This window comes from Gavialis gangeticus, unplaced genomic scaffold (genome assembly GCF_001723915.1).
Source record: "Gavialis gangeticus isolate Ggan-Ray unplaced genomic scaffold, GavGan_comp1, whole genome shotgun sequence".
In the NCBI taxonomy this organism is placed as follows: Eukaryota; Metazoa; Chordata; order Crocodylia; family Gavialidae; genus Gavialis; species Gavialis gangeticus.
In genome coordinates, this window is record NW_017729001.1 from 21,439,004 (window position 1) to 21,455,182 (window position 16,179).

Consider the following 16,179-nt stretch of genomic DNA (forward strand, 5'->3'; position numbering starts at 1 on the left):
ACTGCACACACCCTGGGAGGGCATGGGGGGAGGGGGAGAACATGTGCCCTGGATCTGCCTGGGGCACGGGTGGGGTGGGCTGCAGCTGTAGTTTGGGGTTGGGACTGCGTTGGGCCCTCCCGGGATGTGCTCAGCAGTGGGAGCTGCTTGCCCCCTGTGCCCCTCCATCCCATGCCCTGGCCTGGCTTGACAGTGCTTGCCCCAGCCCCATTCCTTGATCTGCTCCCCCCACGCCCTTTCCCTCCCCACTCCCCTTCCACCACAACAACTACCAGCTGCACACAGCTCTCCATGCTGTATTAGAAATTGGATTGGTATCAGCTGATATGACTCCTTAAAAATCAGCTGTCGCTATCGCCCCCAAAAAAATCTCTATCAGTGCACCCCTATTTTTAAGCATGCATTTTTCATGAATAGAAGTCTAATTTGGTCAGGAAAATTATATTCACAGGTCCAAGTTTTAAGATGCATAATTAAAAAATGTTCTGTAGGAATTCAGTCACTTAAGCTTGTGAAGCTCTCCTTACCACCTTTTTGTAAACCACACAAATACAGCCTTCCAACATAGCCTTTACCAGATGGATCCAACTGCTGCCGCTCTTGCTTCATCCGACTGTATAAAGGTGGTAGCTTGGACTCAGAAATTGGAGTTCTATCATACATCAGGCACAAAACAGAATCAATATATGTATCATCATGATCTTCCGGCAGGGTCAGGGGAGTCCAAAGCTGCATGCAATACCATTTACATGATGTTAGTTTGCTACCAACAGATAAAGTTTTCTTCCTTAAAAAAACCCAACAAAAAACAACTTACAGGCATTGTTTCCATTTGTCCATCTGAACCTTCATAGATATATTCCTGTAAAAGCAGCAAGACAATTCTTAATCCTCTAATGATTCCAGTAAATAGAAATAATTTATGAAAAAACATATGCATGCTTGTAACTACAATGCGTGTGCTTTAAAAGCTGCAACAAACACATGTAATACTGAAGTAAAAAATATGCAATTGTGCTCATGCAACAATTCTCAACAGGGTCCCAGGGCACCCCAGAATGCCTTTAGATCCTTTTTCTTGAGTGTCTCGACTCTCCTTAAGTCTAACAAGATTGAAAAGCACTGTGCTAATAAACTAGATTTTAACGTTACAGGTGCAGCACACCTCTGCTTCCACTGCATCGCAGCCCTCATTTTCTTCAGCTCTGTTCTCTCAGTCTCTTCCCTCAATCTTGGAGCATCTCTGCCAGATACTAAGTGAAGTCAATCTACTGCCTGAATAATTTATTTCCAAACCACAGCAGTCAGTCAACTTGACAAAATAAGAATGGGTCACTTGCGGAAAAACCTACAACTTGGAGCTAAAGGCACAAAGTGGGGGACCAGAGGTACCATCCATTTATCCTTAACAGCAAAACTGATCATCGCAAATATACGATATACATGAAAACAGGGCCTATGGGTACTTGGAAAGTTACCATGTTATAAGCATCTTGTCTGGTGTAGGTTAAGAGCTCTTCCTCCTCTTCACACTGTATTTTCTCTTCTCTACCTTTCAACTCCTTGATCTGATGGAGCTCCCATTTTATCTTTGCATTTTTCAAGTCCTGTTGGAGATAAATTCAATATAATTTTAATCAAGCCTGATAGTAAAGAAACTCTCTAGTCTTCACAAAAATATCCCTCCTAAGTGCATCACCACACATGATTACAATAACTGGAATAAACATATAGTGACATAACACAGTGGTAACAAAGAATTTTTAGCTTTTAGCCTGTATGCTTTTAACTGATACAACCACACCAGCTTTCCACCATACCACGACATCACGCATAAACCAAGCAAACCTATACTATCTCAATAAATGCCCATTACTCCCCCCTCTCCCCCCCCACAATAAAGTCCTATAGAATCATAATCACTTTAAATAAAATTATATTGACGAAAGAGTCTTTTAGCATTTTTCTACTGGTACATTCACATAGTGAAATATATTCCCTTACCTCATTGGCTTTCTGCTTTTCTGGGTCAGTGGAAGCATAACACAATTCCAAGAAATTCAAAGCATATTTTTCAATCGGCAAGAGCTATTTAGAAAACACATATAAACCTAAATAACTAGTCATATATATGAAAATAACTGTAAGTAAACACTTATCTTACAGCAGGTACTTAGGAAAGACAGCATCTTTTATTTCTTTCATATAAAAAGAGACCAATCAAACTGTTGCTAGTCAGAATATAGGCCTGAAAGCTGATCTCTCCCAAGTTCTAGTCCCAGCTCTGCTACTGACTCACAGAATAGCTGTGGATCAGAACCAACTTCTTTGCCTCCATTGTGCCATCCATTATCCACAATACAGTATAGAGCCTTCAATGATTTTGACTACAGTATTTGGAGTCAATATTGATGCTGCACATGTGGTACATGGAATATTGAAAGGAAACATAGGTGGAAAACAAAGGGCTAATCAGAAATCAAGAGAATACAGGAAATTCTAAAAATAGCTATTCAAATTAGGAGAACTGGAAAGGGCATAGCCTCAGAGACGGCATATCAAGCTGATAATCACCTGGATATAACCCAGGTGTGTCCACTGTTTTTCCTCTTATTGGAAATGACTTCCTTTTAAATCAGTGCAAGTGGAATCCCTCAGGAAAAAGATCTACCACCTGAAAAATCCGTTTTAGTTGCTGACCCAATGGATCAGTCTAACCAGGTCAGATTGCCTCCAATAACTGGGTAGTGTGTACAGTCTGAGACCCGGAAAATAGTTCCTGTCAGGTATGCCGAGGACACAGTTCTTTGGCTAAAGAAGAAGCTATTTGAAACCTCATGTTCCCAAATGTGGGCATACAATTGAGAGACACATACTTGGTCCATAAAGTCAACCAATTCCTTTAACTGTGAAGGAGCCACACTATTTCTTGCATTGTGTAATTCCGAAGTTATGTCCACTCTCAATTCATATCTCGTCTCCTGTGCATATTTTCTGGGATCCTCTTTCCCCTGTTCAGTAGTAAGAGCCTTTTGAAAAAAAAATAAGAACATTAAAGTGAGAATGCGATGACAGTAAAAAAAAAAGCCTACATCAGAACTGAACTTCAGTCTCAATCCTAAAAAACAAGACTACAGAGCACAATGAGTACCTTACCAGAACAGGCTGTCATCTTCATCTGACAAAGCTAAGAATAGGGCAACGTAAATGGTAGAATTATGACAGTTGACGATGCACACAAAACATTTTGGTTGCCTGAAGTTTTTTTTTCTTCTTTTGCATTACATGGCAACATATTATTAAAAAAACAAACAATGAAAATATTTAGCAGAAATGCTAATACAGAACAAAATGAGAACACATCTTCATCCACCAAAAGAAAAAAAAAACAACTCTGGTAGACATTTTCATTTTCCTTCACCTAAGAAATGGAGTCAAAGTTTCATGTAAGCATTATGTGGCTTAAATGGAGTACAGACAATGCCAAAAATTTGTTTTCTTTACAGTACATGGTATGCATTTTAATTACCTCCTTCAATCTTATTAGCATTAGCAACAGACTTACGCAACTGTAGGACATCTATAATTAAGGAATTTAACTAGGAATTTTATTTTAATAGAAATCCTTTCTGAGTTTGGTTAACATACATTTTACCTCCAGTTTATTTTCCATCTCAGCCAAAATCTTTAGCCCAGATTACTGACTTTCCTATGGATTTCAGACAGAGCCATACACAACCTAGGGAGCGTACATCACTTAATTCAAAAGAATCTAGGCAACATTTCAGGAATGACAGGGAGAATCACACACATGAATGAGAAGACTAGGATATCATCATGCTGATCTTGGACAAGCAATTAAAGTGTAGACACTCACTTTGCCATACCAGGTAAAAAAACTTCAAATATCAATAAGTAATCAGAAAAGAAGTGATCTGTATTAAAAAGCCTTGAAACCTGTGGCAAGGTTGTTTCTACTGTAGAAACAGACACCTAAGAAAGTACCACAAACTCTCTGGCTTCCATCCTGAAATGAAGAGCCTCTTATAGAACATGTGCTACAAACAAAATTCCTGGATGCACTCAGCTGCAGCTGAAAAAATACTCGATTCCCAACCAAAACTCAGGATTTTTTAAGTGGTTTTAACGTTCAGCAGGAATATGGATTCAATTATTTCTAGAAAGCCATATGTTAGTGAAAGGCATACAATAATGGCATGTACATATGGGAAGTTTTAATGCACATAAAAAGTTGATTTTGCCATTATTTGGCTACAACTCAACCTTGCTAAGAAATGGTCTTGAATGACAGAATTAGACTAAAAAAACAAAGGACATACAACCATTTCCTTTATTTCCTATGATATTAATTGCATGGTATAGGTAAGTCCTTCCACATAGAGGCCTTTGATAAAAACAGATTATTTTATTTTGGCCTAACAGTAGCATCCTTTCAAACTTTATTTTGGAAAGTTTCAAGACAAAACTGCAAAGTACTCTTCCGGATCAAAGTCAAACTTATACTGTTATATCTCCTCAGTCATTAAACTAGTCTTGGAAAATCATGAAAGTTTACTATCCAGATAATTAAAACCCATTAAAAATATTACTATCCCCAGGCAATATTTTTAAAAATAATAATATAGAACTTAAAGTTGCTGAACACTCTTGGCCCCAATCCACTTGATTTTTTATGCATTTGCAGGGGACCATTCATGCTTAACACACTTGTATTAAAGTACCTGTGTTAAAAATGCCATGGGATTGTCATTTCCTGAAGCAGCTACCTCTCTGATGAGATGTTTAGTGCCATTTTTCAACAGCATCTCTTCTATGGAATTGCTACTTACAAGCCTGCAGGAAAAATGCCCATTAAACACTGTATTTTTCATAAAAGTGCCTTTCCGAATCTAAGTGCTCTACAGCTAACTTTCCTTATGCAGATATTAGCAATGCAAATCTAGCTCAGGGGCTGTTAGGCCTTTTTTGCTTGACTACCAGGATGCAAGTAAGATCCACATCCTTCTGAATGCACTCAGTAGCTTCTAGTGTGATGCCAATAAGTTTTCTCAGCTTCTCTTCATGAAACAGCCACCTGAAAGAAGCCCTCAGCCGGGCATTAGAATCTTATTATGCTCAATATGTGACAGGTACTGACTGCTTTAAAGAAAAAATGCTTTAATCAGCAAGAATGTTCTTATCCATGAACCCCAGCTCATGATCATGCCCATTAATACTCTGTTACATTAGTCCTCCTTTTGGAAAAGTGTGTGGTTTCTCTTTTCCTGTTCTCATCCTTAAAGATGGCTGTAAGAGCTACAATAATGGGAAAGAATAAAGTCTTCAAACCCCACCCCTCCCCTTTTCTCTGAAGAACAGCCTTCAGATGGGGAATAATGGCCTTTATTTTTTTTTTTTAAACCAAGGATGTCTTACTGAGGAACTGGCCAATGCAGAGCTTTTAAAACTCCCACTCCCAAGTCCTCTCTAGCAGCAACTTTGTCCATCTTCCATTACCTTTTCCATTCCTATCCATTAGCCTTTACACTCCTATACATTTACAATGGCTTCTCCATACTAACGTTACCTGTACACGTGGATGTCTCTGCCTCTCTCAAGCCTGTGGCACCATTCCTGAGCCTTTGCATCCATCAATGGATCCAAGTCGACGTCATAGAACACAGCAGCATCTGCCTCTACACAAGTGACACCTGCTGAAGGGCTGTGAGAGGACAGGATAGCACAAAAGATTCGCTTGTCTCTGTTGAAAGCATTTATCTGCTCCTAAAATGGGGAAAGTTAATTACAACATGAAAGTAATGTTAACAATGAACTGACTTGGTGGGTTTTTGACTACACTTCAAGAAAAGGAACATCTTTTTAAAAGAAGTTTTATTTGCCTCTCTAATCCACCTCAAAAGGTGCCAGCAGTCTTACAGTAGTTTTGTTACTATGTTTAAGTTTAAACAAACAACCCAATTTCATTTATGTAATTTTTTTTCATTTTGACCAATGTAGATGCTACAAGATTGGGAACAGCTCTTGCCTTGTGACTTTACAGAGATCATATCAAATGAATCTTCTTTATTACGCACCCTGTAGCTCCTTGATTGCCCTTTCCTAATGGCCAAGTTAAGACTCTCCTACTATGCAGCTTGCAAGGTTGGTGCTTTAAAATAACGTATATCTGTAGGTATATTATACTGCATTTGGCTCAAAGCACAACAGTAAGATAAAAGATGAAAAATACAAAGGAAACCAACTGCGTTATTGAGACTAAATGTTTGCTCAAATTGTAGGCCCCAAAGGAAACGTAAAAACCTAGTGGGGAGGGATATGAGCATGCTTTTAATTTATCCTCAGGCAATGCCAGGGCACTACACAGGCATAAAAGCCCCTGGAGTAAGGCTGAGGAAGAGCCAAGACAACAATAGAATCAAAAGCAAAAAATGCCCATTGTGTTGTCATCTACAGACAGTAACATTGTAAGCACTAAGTCAAGGACATTATTAACATGCGTGAGATATTATTCATTTGTGATCAAAGTTATCTCAAGCTCCACATAAAAAGATAATCTTGAGCAGGACAATTCAAGATACGCTGCTTTGATAACCTCTCCCTTCCTTGCCACCTACCAATAAAATGTATCCATTTTTTAAACATATTATTGCTATTATTTAGTTGTTTTAGCAAAAACTGCATGCCAAGCTTCTGGCCCTGCTATATGAGAAGCTAATTTCTTTACATATTTTATAAATATTGCATAGTATTGTTGTATACAACTCCATTTGGGCATTTTTTTCTCCAGTCAGACAAGTTTTAGCATCACTTTACTGCATAGGTCTCTCTCACCATATGCTGCTCACAGCTGGCATACTCTTCAACTCTTATGTAGGTGAGAAAGTGGAAGTTTAGAAACTGTTCCAAGATATCCAGCATCAGAGTCATCTGTGTTAAAATCAGCACACGGTGCCCTTCTGATTTCAGCTTCTGAAGCAAGACAGACAGAGCCTCCAACTTTCCTGTTTGGGGGGGGGGGGAAAAAAATGAAGCATTTCCACGCAGCATGCATCTACCAGAGAAAGCATGTCTCCATGAGTATGCGAACCATTATCCTTTACCTGAATCATACTGCACTAGTCGGCGGTCAGGGAACTGTAGTAAGGGCAGAGTGGTAATCCGCTGCAGCTGATGGAAATAGGGAGCTACTTGCTCTTCAAGATTGTGCTTTAAGGTTTTCATACTACAGGCATATGAAGGAGGATTTGCTGGACGAGCAACAACTGCAGCTGGCAGCACACACAGAGTGCTGCAAAAGGAAGCAAAACTTTAGTACTGCCAACCCTAACAGCACAAACTATCCATATGGAACAAAGCTCTAAATATTCAAAACCAGTAGTAAAAAGAAGAGCTTGCATGGGAAAAGTAAGAAGTAAGACGATAAGCGAGAGTATAGAAGACCAGAACAGATAGTGACAGGATAGATACAGTTTTATATCACTGCCACCGAAAAACAGGGAGTCCTCAGCATACCCACTACTTGAGATGAACATGGATAAGGAGGATCCTGGTAAAACACATACCCACTAGCCCCGTGTTACAAAGGCAAGTGCCCCTCTAGTTTAATTTCTTAATTTTTACCTTTTGTTCTTCAGCATTCATTCACAAGAGTCAGAGAAAGTGTGGCTAAATGCTGTGGATTCCCACACAATATTACATTTTCCAACTAGAGTTGTCATCATCTAATAACTAACAGTCATTGCTGGCAATGTTACAGGACACAGAATCTTTCAAATCACCAGCATAAAAAACAGACTCAACACAGGAGAAAAACCTCAACGTGAGAGAACGAGGAAAATAATAAGGTAGGAACTTGGATAATGGTTTATTTTGTTTAGCAAAAAGAATGACTGTCAATCAACTTCTGCATTTGCAATATCAATACTTTAAAGTAGGAAAAAACAAGAAACACTAAGTCAGTTGAGAGTGCTGCTTTCAGAGATCCCTACATATAACTTCATATTTGTGTAAAACTAACAAATCAATCCATCATTTACAATTACCTGTTCACAACGTCCTTCAAGGACTCCTGTCGCTGCCCTGGTACCAACACCAGGTCTTGAAGTGGATTACTCAGGCCTTCTGAGGCCCTTGAAGAAAGGCAACAGTTCACAAAGCCAGCCCACCTCCATTTGTTGATGCTGGCAGAATACTGCCACGGAGTTTTCCTTTCACTAATCAAAAAACAAATTCCCAGCAAGTCTCTGCCATACACTGGGGCTTTAGAACAACGGTGCTCATTGCCAGAAAGTATTCTGTCCACGTGCTCCTTCCAAAGCCTGTTCTTTTCCTCTGTTAAAGCCTAAGAATAGAACATATTTTATATATAGCTTAGCAAAACAGAGAACTGTGTAAACATAAAGTTGTTCAAGAGAAAGTTTAAAGTGAATTCCATTAATGAAAAAGGGGAAGACATTAAGGAACAGACAGCAGAGCAAATAGTACAAGTATGGTGAAAAGGCAGATACTGAGCTAGGACATTTTTAAGCACATAAATATCATTAACTTTCCCTATATCATGCCTGCTGGTGAAAATATTTCTTCTAACTTACATTCAGAGTGTGAATTCTGAGCCACTACTCATGTCCACATAACCTGGATGGGCATGAGAGAGGTCTCTGGATACCAGATATTCTGCATGCTTTATTTATGTACCATTCTATCTGAATTAGATATAACACCACTACACAAAAGCAGCACAACACATACTCTAATCTACAGTACAAAGAACTGGTATTATACCTGTGTTGGACATCCTAGGAGAGACATGGATTTTGATTTAGTTTCTGAATCATTCACTGTCAAAGTAGTAAATGCATTTTTCCAGAAAAGCAAAGAGATAAGAAACAAAAGGTTTATTTAAAAATATGTATTTGTATATAGAAACAGTTATTGTAAAGGGAAAAAAAAAACTAATGCTATGTAGATGTTCTATCTTTGCATGGTTCACACTAAAAGTTTACTTCCCAGTTATTCAAGAACCCTACCATTGTGTCAAAATTAATGCTCAACATCCCTCAAAAATGTGTTGCCAAAATTCCAAGTCAGTATACTGCAACATTTAAGCCAAACCACAGACCAATACTAATAATAAAAGCACCACTGCAGGAAAGTTTAATATATTCCTGGCATGTTTGGTACTCAAAGTAACAGAACCATCAGCTCTTAATATCCTCCAGTGCACAGGAATGGTGTTACATATGAGAGTGAATAATAATACAATGCATTTTCATCCTACTCTCCTGAATAGCAGGGAGAATTTATTTTATAAATATGTTTTAAGTGGTTGAAATATTTGGCCCATCAACAGTATCCAAAGAAGTACAGGAAGAAAAAAAATAATATTTGGCTAAAATGACAGAGCTCTCCAAATGTTATAGGAAAGAAAAAAGAAATATTGTACTTACTTTGCTGTGTTACTACAGTAGAAGTTGACACATTGGAGTGATGGTCTACATGCTTTGTAAAACTAGTACTTTCAACAGGCTCAGACCCAGACCAACCAATAGATGGCAAGGCAGCTGGCCAGTGAGGTTGTAGTCCTAGGTATTTTAGGGTTGAAACTGAGACAATGTGGAAAGTGTTGCCTGCAATTGTAATTGTACAATTCAGTGGGTTCTTGCTATATTCATTTTGAACAGAATTATTGCCAATAAAAAGCTTTAACAAAAAAATTGAACAGTATCTTAGAACCATACATGATATCCAGACTTGCAAACTAAGTGAACAATGTGACTGCAACCCCATCCATACCATGCATTTTAAGTTAGCTTATCCCCTTTTAACTCAGCCTAAATGGCAAGAATTGCGAAAAGAAAGAACTGAGAGGAAAGATACATTCTCTACCCCTACCAAAACTTTACCACTTAAGACCACAGCTTTCAACAGTCAAATGCTTTGCTCCAAAGGATTTAGACAAAACAACCATTGGAAGCTGAACAAGACAATACCTTCAAGCTGCAGAGGTTGTCCTCCAGTAAGCTGGCAGAGTTGACTATAAGACAAAGTAAATGTTTTCCCTTTAAAATGTAATGTTACAGGCATCTCTGGTTGAGCATTTCTGTCTTGTGCTCCAGTTACAGGGAATGACCAACCTAGTTTTTCCACCTTACTACCTATTATAACAGGAAAAAAAAAAAAAAAAAGGTGTACAAAATTTAAAATGGAGAATTTGCATTCAGATCTTTACATGTACAAATAGGCATGCGCTGTATCTCCAAGGGCTGGCATGGTCCACATTTGGTCTGCAGGCTGCAAGCTACTGTAAAGGACTCTCTGTTCCAACACCAAGAATAGCTCCTTCAGTAGTCAAGTATTTCCTCCTCCCCCCACAAGCCCCAAGTCAATTGACTCATTTGATTTCTAATATTCTTCTTGGAATAAAAAGCCCCATCTGAAGGGCCCTCTCCTTCAAAGTAACTGATAGTTGGGATTAGCAGGAAACTAACAGTCTGAGGACACTTCCCACATCTGCATTTAAGCAGCATTTGCACCCATGTCTACATGAATTTTTAATAACCTCACAGAATGCATAGCGCTTTAAAAAACTTGGCCCAGTAAACCTGGATTTCTAAGCCAATATAGGTATTTCCCTATCAGGTGATAATAGGGTTTTTTTTCCTCCCCATCAGCTTGTCTGCCAATTAAACTAGCCTGAAAATGAAATGTTAATTACTCATCCGTATAATCATCTATTCTATCAAATGAATTGAGATTTTTTATTTATTTTTTTTTTTTTACAAATTATTTTCTATTTATGTAGTCATGCATAAACTGATATCATTTGCAGGCTAATCATTAGCTCATAGAGAATTTAAGACATGTGCAGCAAGCAGGGGCACTGGAATGACTGAATAGTCTATGCCTACATATTGCAGGAGCTCAGAACAGGTCAAGATTTCCAAAGGCTGCATCCAATAATATTTCCCCCAACTCTAGTAGGTGCCTTATAGAGAAAAAGATAAGAAAAAGTCTTGTGAGCTGGAATGCCTAAATCTAAGTATCATAGATCAAAAGGAAATGAAGTTTTGTATACAAGAGAGAACAAAAAATGGCAGGTCAGTTTTGTGAAATGGCTTTCACCAAATTGAAAAATCTATGATAGATTAAAGGTAGTCCATAACATTGGGAAATTTGCACAGCAATATTCATCTCCTTAACACACATAATGAAGAAAAAATAATTTTCTATTTTGATGTTGTAACAGGACCCAGGTTTGAGGGTCTCAACAAGGGACCTCCTCTTTATGAGTAAAATTATACAAACATCCACGTGGTACACAGTCATGATACCTCCAAAAACTCCAAGTACAACTGACAAAGCTTTGGAAAGGAAAAACAATCTTTCAGCACATGGATCGAACCTTTCCTACTGCAATCTTCTGGAAAAGCAGCAAGAAGCAGTCTTCTTTGTACTTTACCACAATGAGCTGCCGTAGCCATTGTCGTATTTGCTGTGTGGTATACCTGAAGAGTAGGAAAATGTAGAGTTCTGCCCTCTGGTTTCTGTCCATACAGCACTGGTTGAAATAACCTAGACATTATAAAAGTATATAGAAGTCATATTAGATTTAGCCAGAAAACTCTTGTCCAAATAAGTGAGTCAAGTTTAAGACCCAATTGTTGACAATAACTGGGTCTGGCGGAGTCATACAGCTGCAGAGAGCACAGCAAGAACAAATCTGACTCTTCCTCCCAGAGTTTCCCAGCATTCAGCAGAGATACTTTCTACCACATCAGTTCAAAGGATCCAGCATACTTTCAAGCATACAGTCAATGCTAGGGGCTGGCACAGGGGGGAAGCAGGATCATGGTCCCACCTCCACTGGCATGTCCTGCAACTCCTACCACCAGGGGTGCTTTAGGGAGCAAATTATAACAGTTGAAGCTGGCTGCAGCAAAGGGACCCAAAGAACATGACCCTCAAGTGCCTACAGATCATTCAGGCCCAACCTAGCATGAAGCCCACTGACAATTTAAAAGCTGACTTCAAACTAACTTCTTTAGCATATGCTTTTCTTCAAAAAATAAAACTACATAGCAGCACATCGATTAATGAGCTCTAGCATCTTCCTGCTTGTGTGTATGTGTTTTAGCCACCTCCTCCAGTGTTGAGTTTCCTTCAGGTGTCACACAGATGCCTAGCAATATTCTCTAATACAAGCAGAACAGGACACACTTCCTCTTTTCTGTGTTACAGTCAGTTATTCACAAGCATTTGAGGCTATCACAAATAGTAACAGCCATTCTCAGCATCTGCCAACTAAGTCGTGATTATTTACAAATTAACTTATGTTATTTATAACCTCTGTTCGGATGTAATTGTAATATAGCTCTAAAATCCTGCAAACTGGTCCCTTTTAACTTGGTTGCAGAGGGAGACCCTCAAGTTTTGGGTTTTTTAAACAAAACAAAAGCTAGCTGTTTTACGAAGTGCCTCTTTCCCTGCTTATTTTTTCAAGGAGCTGATCAGTTAGTCTGTTTTAGCAAGCAGCTCCTTAGGGCAAAAAATTCTGGCAGATAACAGCTGATTGTTATCACATCCCACCTCTCCCAAAAAGAGAGCCTAAGACTGCTGTCTTCTGACATGGCTTAAAAGTGCAGTCCTTCTGAACACCTCAACTGTCCTCTTATCTACTAAGGCAGCTTCCTTCTCTTTAGGTGACTAGCACATAACTTTAAGCAGCTCTAAGTCTAACAGCAAGAAAAAGAAAAATCAGAGAGGTCTGAATATCTCCTTTGTCCTACAAATATTATTCCCTTTATTTTTGGTAGTTTAGAATTATTTTCAAACTGTGCATACTTGCTCGGTCTGAGCTTTACTGGGTTGGGTCTGGGTGGAGTAGGAGGGGAACTGTAGATCTCCTCAATGAGCTTTCTGGTCACTTCTTGGTTTGGCAGCCTTTGTGCTGCATAGCGCGTCATTTTGTCTTCCATCCCAATCAGATCGAAGAGAGACATGTCTGTGCGCTAATTTTAATTTAAAACAACAAATATAAAGAGAAAAAAAAAGTCAGACAGTTTTAAAAGCTTACTCAGAAGTAAAGGTTTTTTTTGTCTTGCATAAAACAACTTAAGCCAGTAGGAAACCAGCACAAAATCCATATGATTTCACATGAAGCAGCTATAATTGTTTAGGAGATTCTGGTAAGCAAAGCCAAGGCAAACGCTGGGTGGTGTGCAGGAGATGAGAAGATAGGACAGCAGCCTCAATTTGAATGCAATGTATCGGTTTCTTCTCCAATCCGTTTCCTGCCTTCCCAGCACTGAGTCCTAGCTTGCTTCCCCCGCCTTTTTATCTCCTTTATCCCACTGCTTTCACAAGCTCCTGGCTTTGCCCCAGTTTTCCCTCAAGCCTGACACTTTGATTTTTGCAACAATTTACATCACTCAACGCGGTTTGTCATGTTTTTCCTACACTGCTTTCACAACGAAGGCTACAGATGAAACCATGAGAAATGAAAGCCCTATGACTTAAATACATGGAGCGTGGCTTCCGGTTTACCCAAATGATCTAGCCCAAGAGTCTGATGTAGCTGAAGAAACATTCATAGGTTAATTGGCATCTAAATGCAGCAAACACCAGACAGCGCTGATAACTGGATGCAAGACCCCAAACTCACTCACTGCTCAAGCACAGCTTACCATTCATAAATCCGAGCAATCATTCCTAGAAGGGAAAAGCAATTCACTGTGTGCATTAGAAGACTGAACTGCAAGCAGCAAATTCCACTCCTTTCGATTATGCTCCCCCAGGATAGCCAGAAAATTTGTTTTTCATAATCTAAGTGTTCCACAAGCACAAAAGGATTTCATTTTTCCACTAACCTTCCAAAGATCCCATTCCAGGGCATTCAGTACCAATGAAGGAATTGTATAATCTAGTGGCTCCAGTACGTAGGAGGAGCTGGAAAGCCTGGGATTTATCAGATCAGGGTGATTACAGATCTTTTGGAGCTGCATCAGAACATGAAGGACACTGACAAAATGCCTGCTCCTGAGAGCTTCTTGAGTTCTGTTTATTAAATAGAAGTAAATTTAAATCAATTCAGTACAAAACTTAATTTCTGGTAGCCCAGCCTACATAGTCTTTCTAGCTCTGTAAACCCTTTTGTGGATCACAAAAGTATTAACAAAAAATCATAATAGTTTGTTAATACGTAATCAATTTATTGATCAAGCTACTCAACTGCTTTATCGAACACAAGTTTTCTACAGTTGCATTCAGGTCACTGGAAAGCCAGTGGAACTTAAAAGTGCTGAAACCCTGATCATGCAGGCCACCTGGTATTAATGCAACTTTCTGTTTTTAAGTCTCTGAGGCTACTTGAAAAGTAACTATCAGTGTGAGAAATATCTATGAATGTGCAAGGTACTTGCAAGATTAAGGCCTTTTTAACAGACAGCCTACACATTACAGTTTGAAAATGTCATCAAAATTAAACATAATAAAATCATTTCAAGAAAGGTTTGCTAACAACCAGCATAGGACTTCAATTACTTAAACTTAAGAACTGAATCTAAACACAGCTGAGAGAATGCATGCATATTTGTATACGCCAGATTGAAAGTTTGGCATAAGTATTACATACTCATTTAAACTCATTTCCTGTTAAAAAAATTTCTAGCAGATTTTTCATGCTCATTTGGGAACACATGAATGACAGAAGTGATGGTATTTAGTCATTACACCATCTCATTTAGGAAGACTAATCTATCATGCAACATTTTCTACGTATGCCTGATCTTGAGTCAAAAGTTTTATGACCAACTATTCACTTAAAAAAAAAAATTCCCGTTTCAAGTCCTCTTCCTGCAAGACCAATATTGCCTAACTTGAACAAAAGCAGCAATAAGATCCACGTGTGAATTGTTTTTACCTTGGTTGAAACAGGACATCTTTATACATAGCTTTCTGCCGATGAGAAAAATAACACTTCAGCACATGATCATATTTCTTTGTCAATTGTTTTTCCACTTGTCTTTTGGTTCTTTGAAAAATAAGTGGTTGAGTTATCTAAAAAGAAATTGAAATCAAGTAATACTTAACTGGTATGTACCCATTGCAACAGATATTCAGATTGAAAGAGGATCTTTAAAGTGGACATACTCTATGCAGTCTCATAGCCATTTTCTGATAGTAATCTTCATTCTCCTTTTTAGCTGCATTTGTCACAAAATCCATGCAAGGTCTGGAAATTCCAGGAATCAAAAAATGTACCAGGGTCCACAGTTCTATCAAGGAGGTAGGAAGGGGAGGTTCTATCAAGAGTAAGCGATGCTGGCTGTGAAGAGAGAGAAAGATAGATACAGGATGAAGTCACTTCACAATTTAAATGAGACTTTCACCTTAAATTATAGAACAATCAAATTATTTTCTGAACAAAAAATGGATAATGCTATACAAGAAAAAATACTGAATTAATGATCCAGACCTTTGGAGCCTGCAGAGTGCCTCCCAGTGTTTCTCAGACAAATTTTTAATTTTCTGCCTCTCATCTATGACTAGGTACTTCCACTGCATTTTCATGAAGACCTGGTAACTTCTGAACAGTTGCTTGTAGGAAGTAATACATATATTAAAATTGCTCAGTTTCATCCATTCCTGCAACACGAACAAGCCCATCGTAAAATATTTAATGTTTATATATTTTTAATTAAAAACTAGCAAGTACATTTCCTACTGGGATTAACAGCTATTATTTCACACTTTTTTATGAACTTTTTCAAAGTTTTACATTCTAAAGTGTAAAGAAATGTTCAGTCTATTTGAATAGCTATACTGTTAATCAGTTAATACAACTTTATTTACTTGTTGAATGTGGCCAACCAACTGGAACATACTATAACACATGATAACTATAACCTGTTAAATACAGACTACTATTTTTAAAATGCAACAGAGTCAAAGCATACACACTCTTTAACCATCAGAAGCTTTAACGTCGGCCATCGAGAAAGACCTCAGAAGCTGGATAAATATTAGGGTTGTGAGAAGCTTTGGTCACTGATTCGATTCGGTGGAGATTTGGCCCGATTCCGTGGCTGAATCAATCTCCCCGAATCAAATCGGAACCCTCCAAATTGATTTGGAAAGATTCGGCAATTCGGACTTAGACAC

At 38.5% G+C, this 16,179-nt stretch overlaps 1 protein-coding gene across 5 annotated transcripts in view; it reads right to left on the minus strand.

The window, feature by feature from the left end:
- The window catches only part of LOC109290479 (E1A-binding protein p400-like), a 42,061-nt gene that overhangs the window by 14,350 nt on the left and 11,532 nt on the right, over positions 1-16,179 (minus strand). For 3 of the 5 annotated variants that reach the window (XM_019507047.1, XM_019507046.1, XM_019507048.1), the window contains exons 10-28: positions 15,494-15,663; positions 15,169-15,343; positions 14,939-15,075; positions 13,887-14,073; positions 12,862-13,028; positions 11,480-11,592; positions 10,011-10,175; positions 9,468-9,647; positions 8,803-8,858; positions 8,064-8,362; positions 7,122-7,309; positions 6,853-7,022; positions 5,588-5,784; positions 4,743-4,854; positions 2,877-3,029; positions 2,005-2,088; positions 1,479-1,607; positions 818-862; positions 528-729 (exon numbers count right to left, since the gene is read on the minus strand). In XM_019507047.1, coding sequence (XP_019362592.1) covers positions 528-729; positions 818-862; positions 1,479-1,607; positions 2,005-2,088; positions 2,877-3,029; positions 4,743-4,854; positions 5,588-5,784; positions 6,853-7,022; positions 7,122-7,309; positions 8,064-8,362; positions 8,803-8,858; positions 9,468-9,647; positions 10,011-10,175; positions 11,480-11,592; positions 12,862-13,028; positions 13,887-14,073; positions 14,939-15,075; positions 15,169-15,343; positions 15,494-15,663 — 2,929 coding nt within the window. The remainder of the gene's footprint in view (positions 1-527; positions 730-817; positions 863-1,478; positions 1,608-2,004; positions 2,089-2,876; positions 3,030-4,742; positions 4,855-5,587; positions 5,785-6,852; positions 7,023-7,121; positions 7,310-8,063; positions 8,363-8,802; positions 8,859-9,467; positions 9,648-10,010; positions 10,176-11,479; positions 11,593-12,861; positions 13,029-13,886; positions 14,074-14,938; positions 15,076-15,168; positions 15,344-15,493; positions 15,664-16,179) is intronic. The other 2 variants (XM_019507049.1, XM_019507050.1) reach the window with 2 other exon arrangements.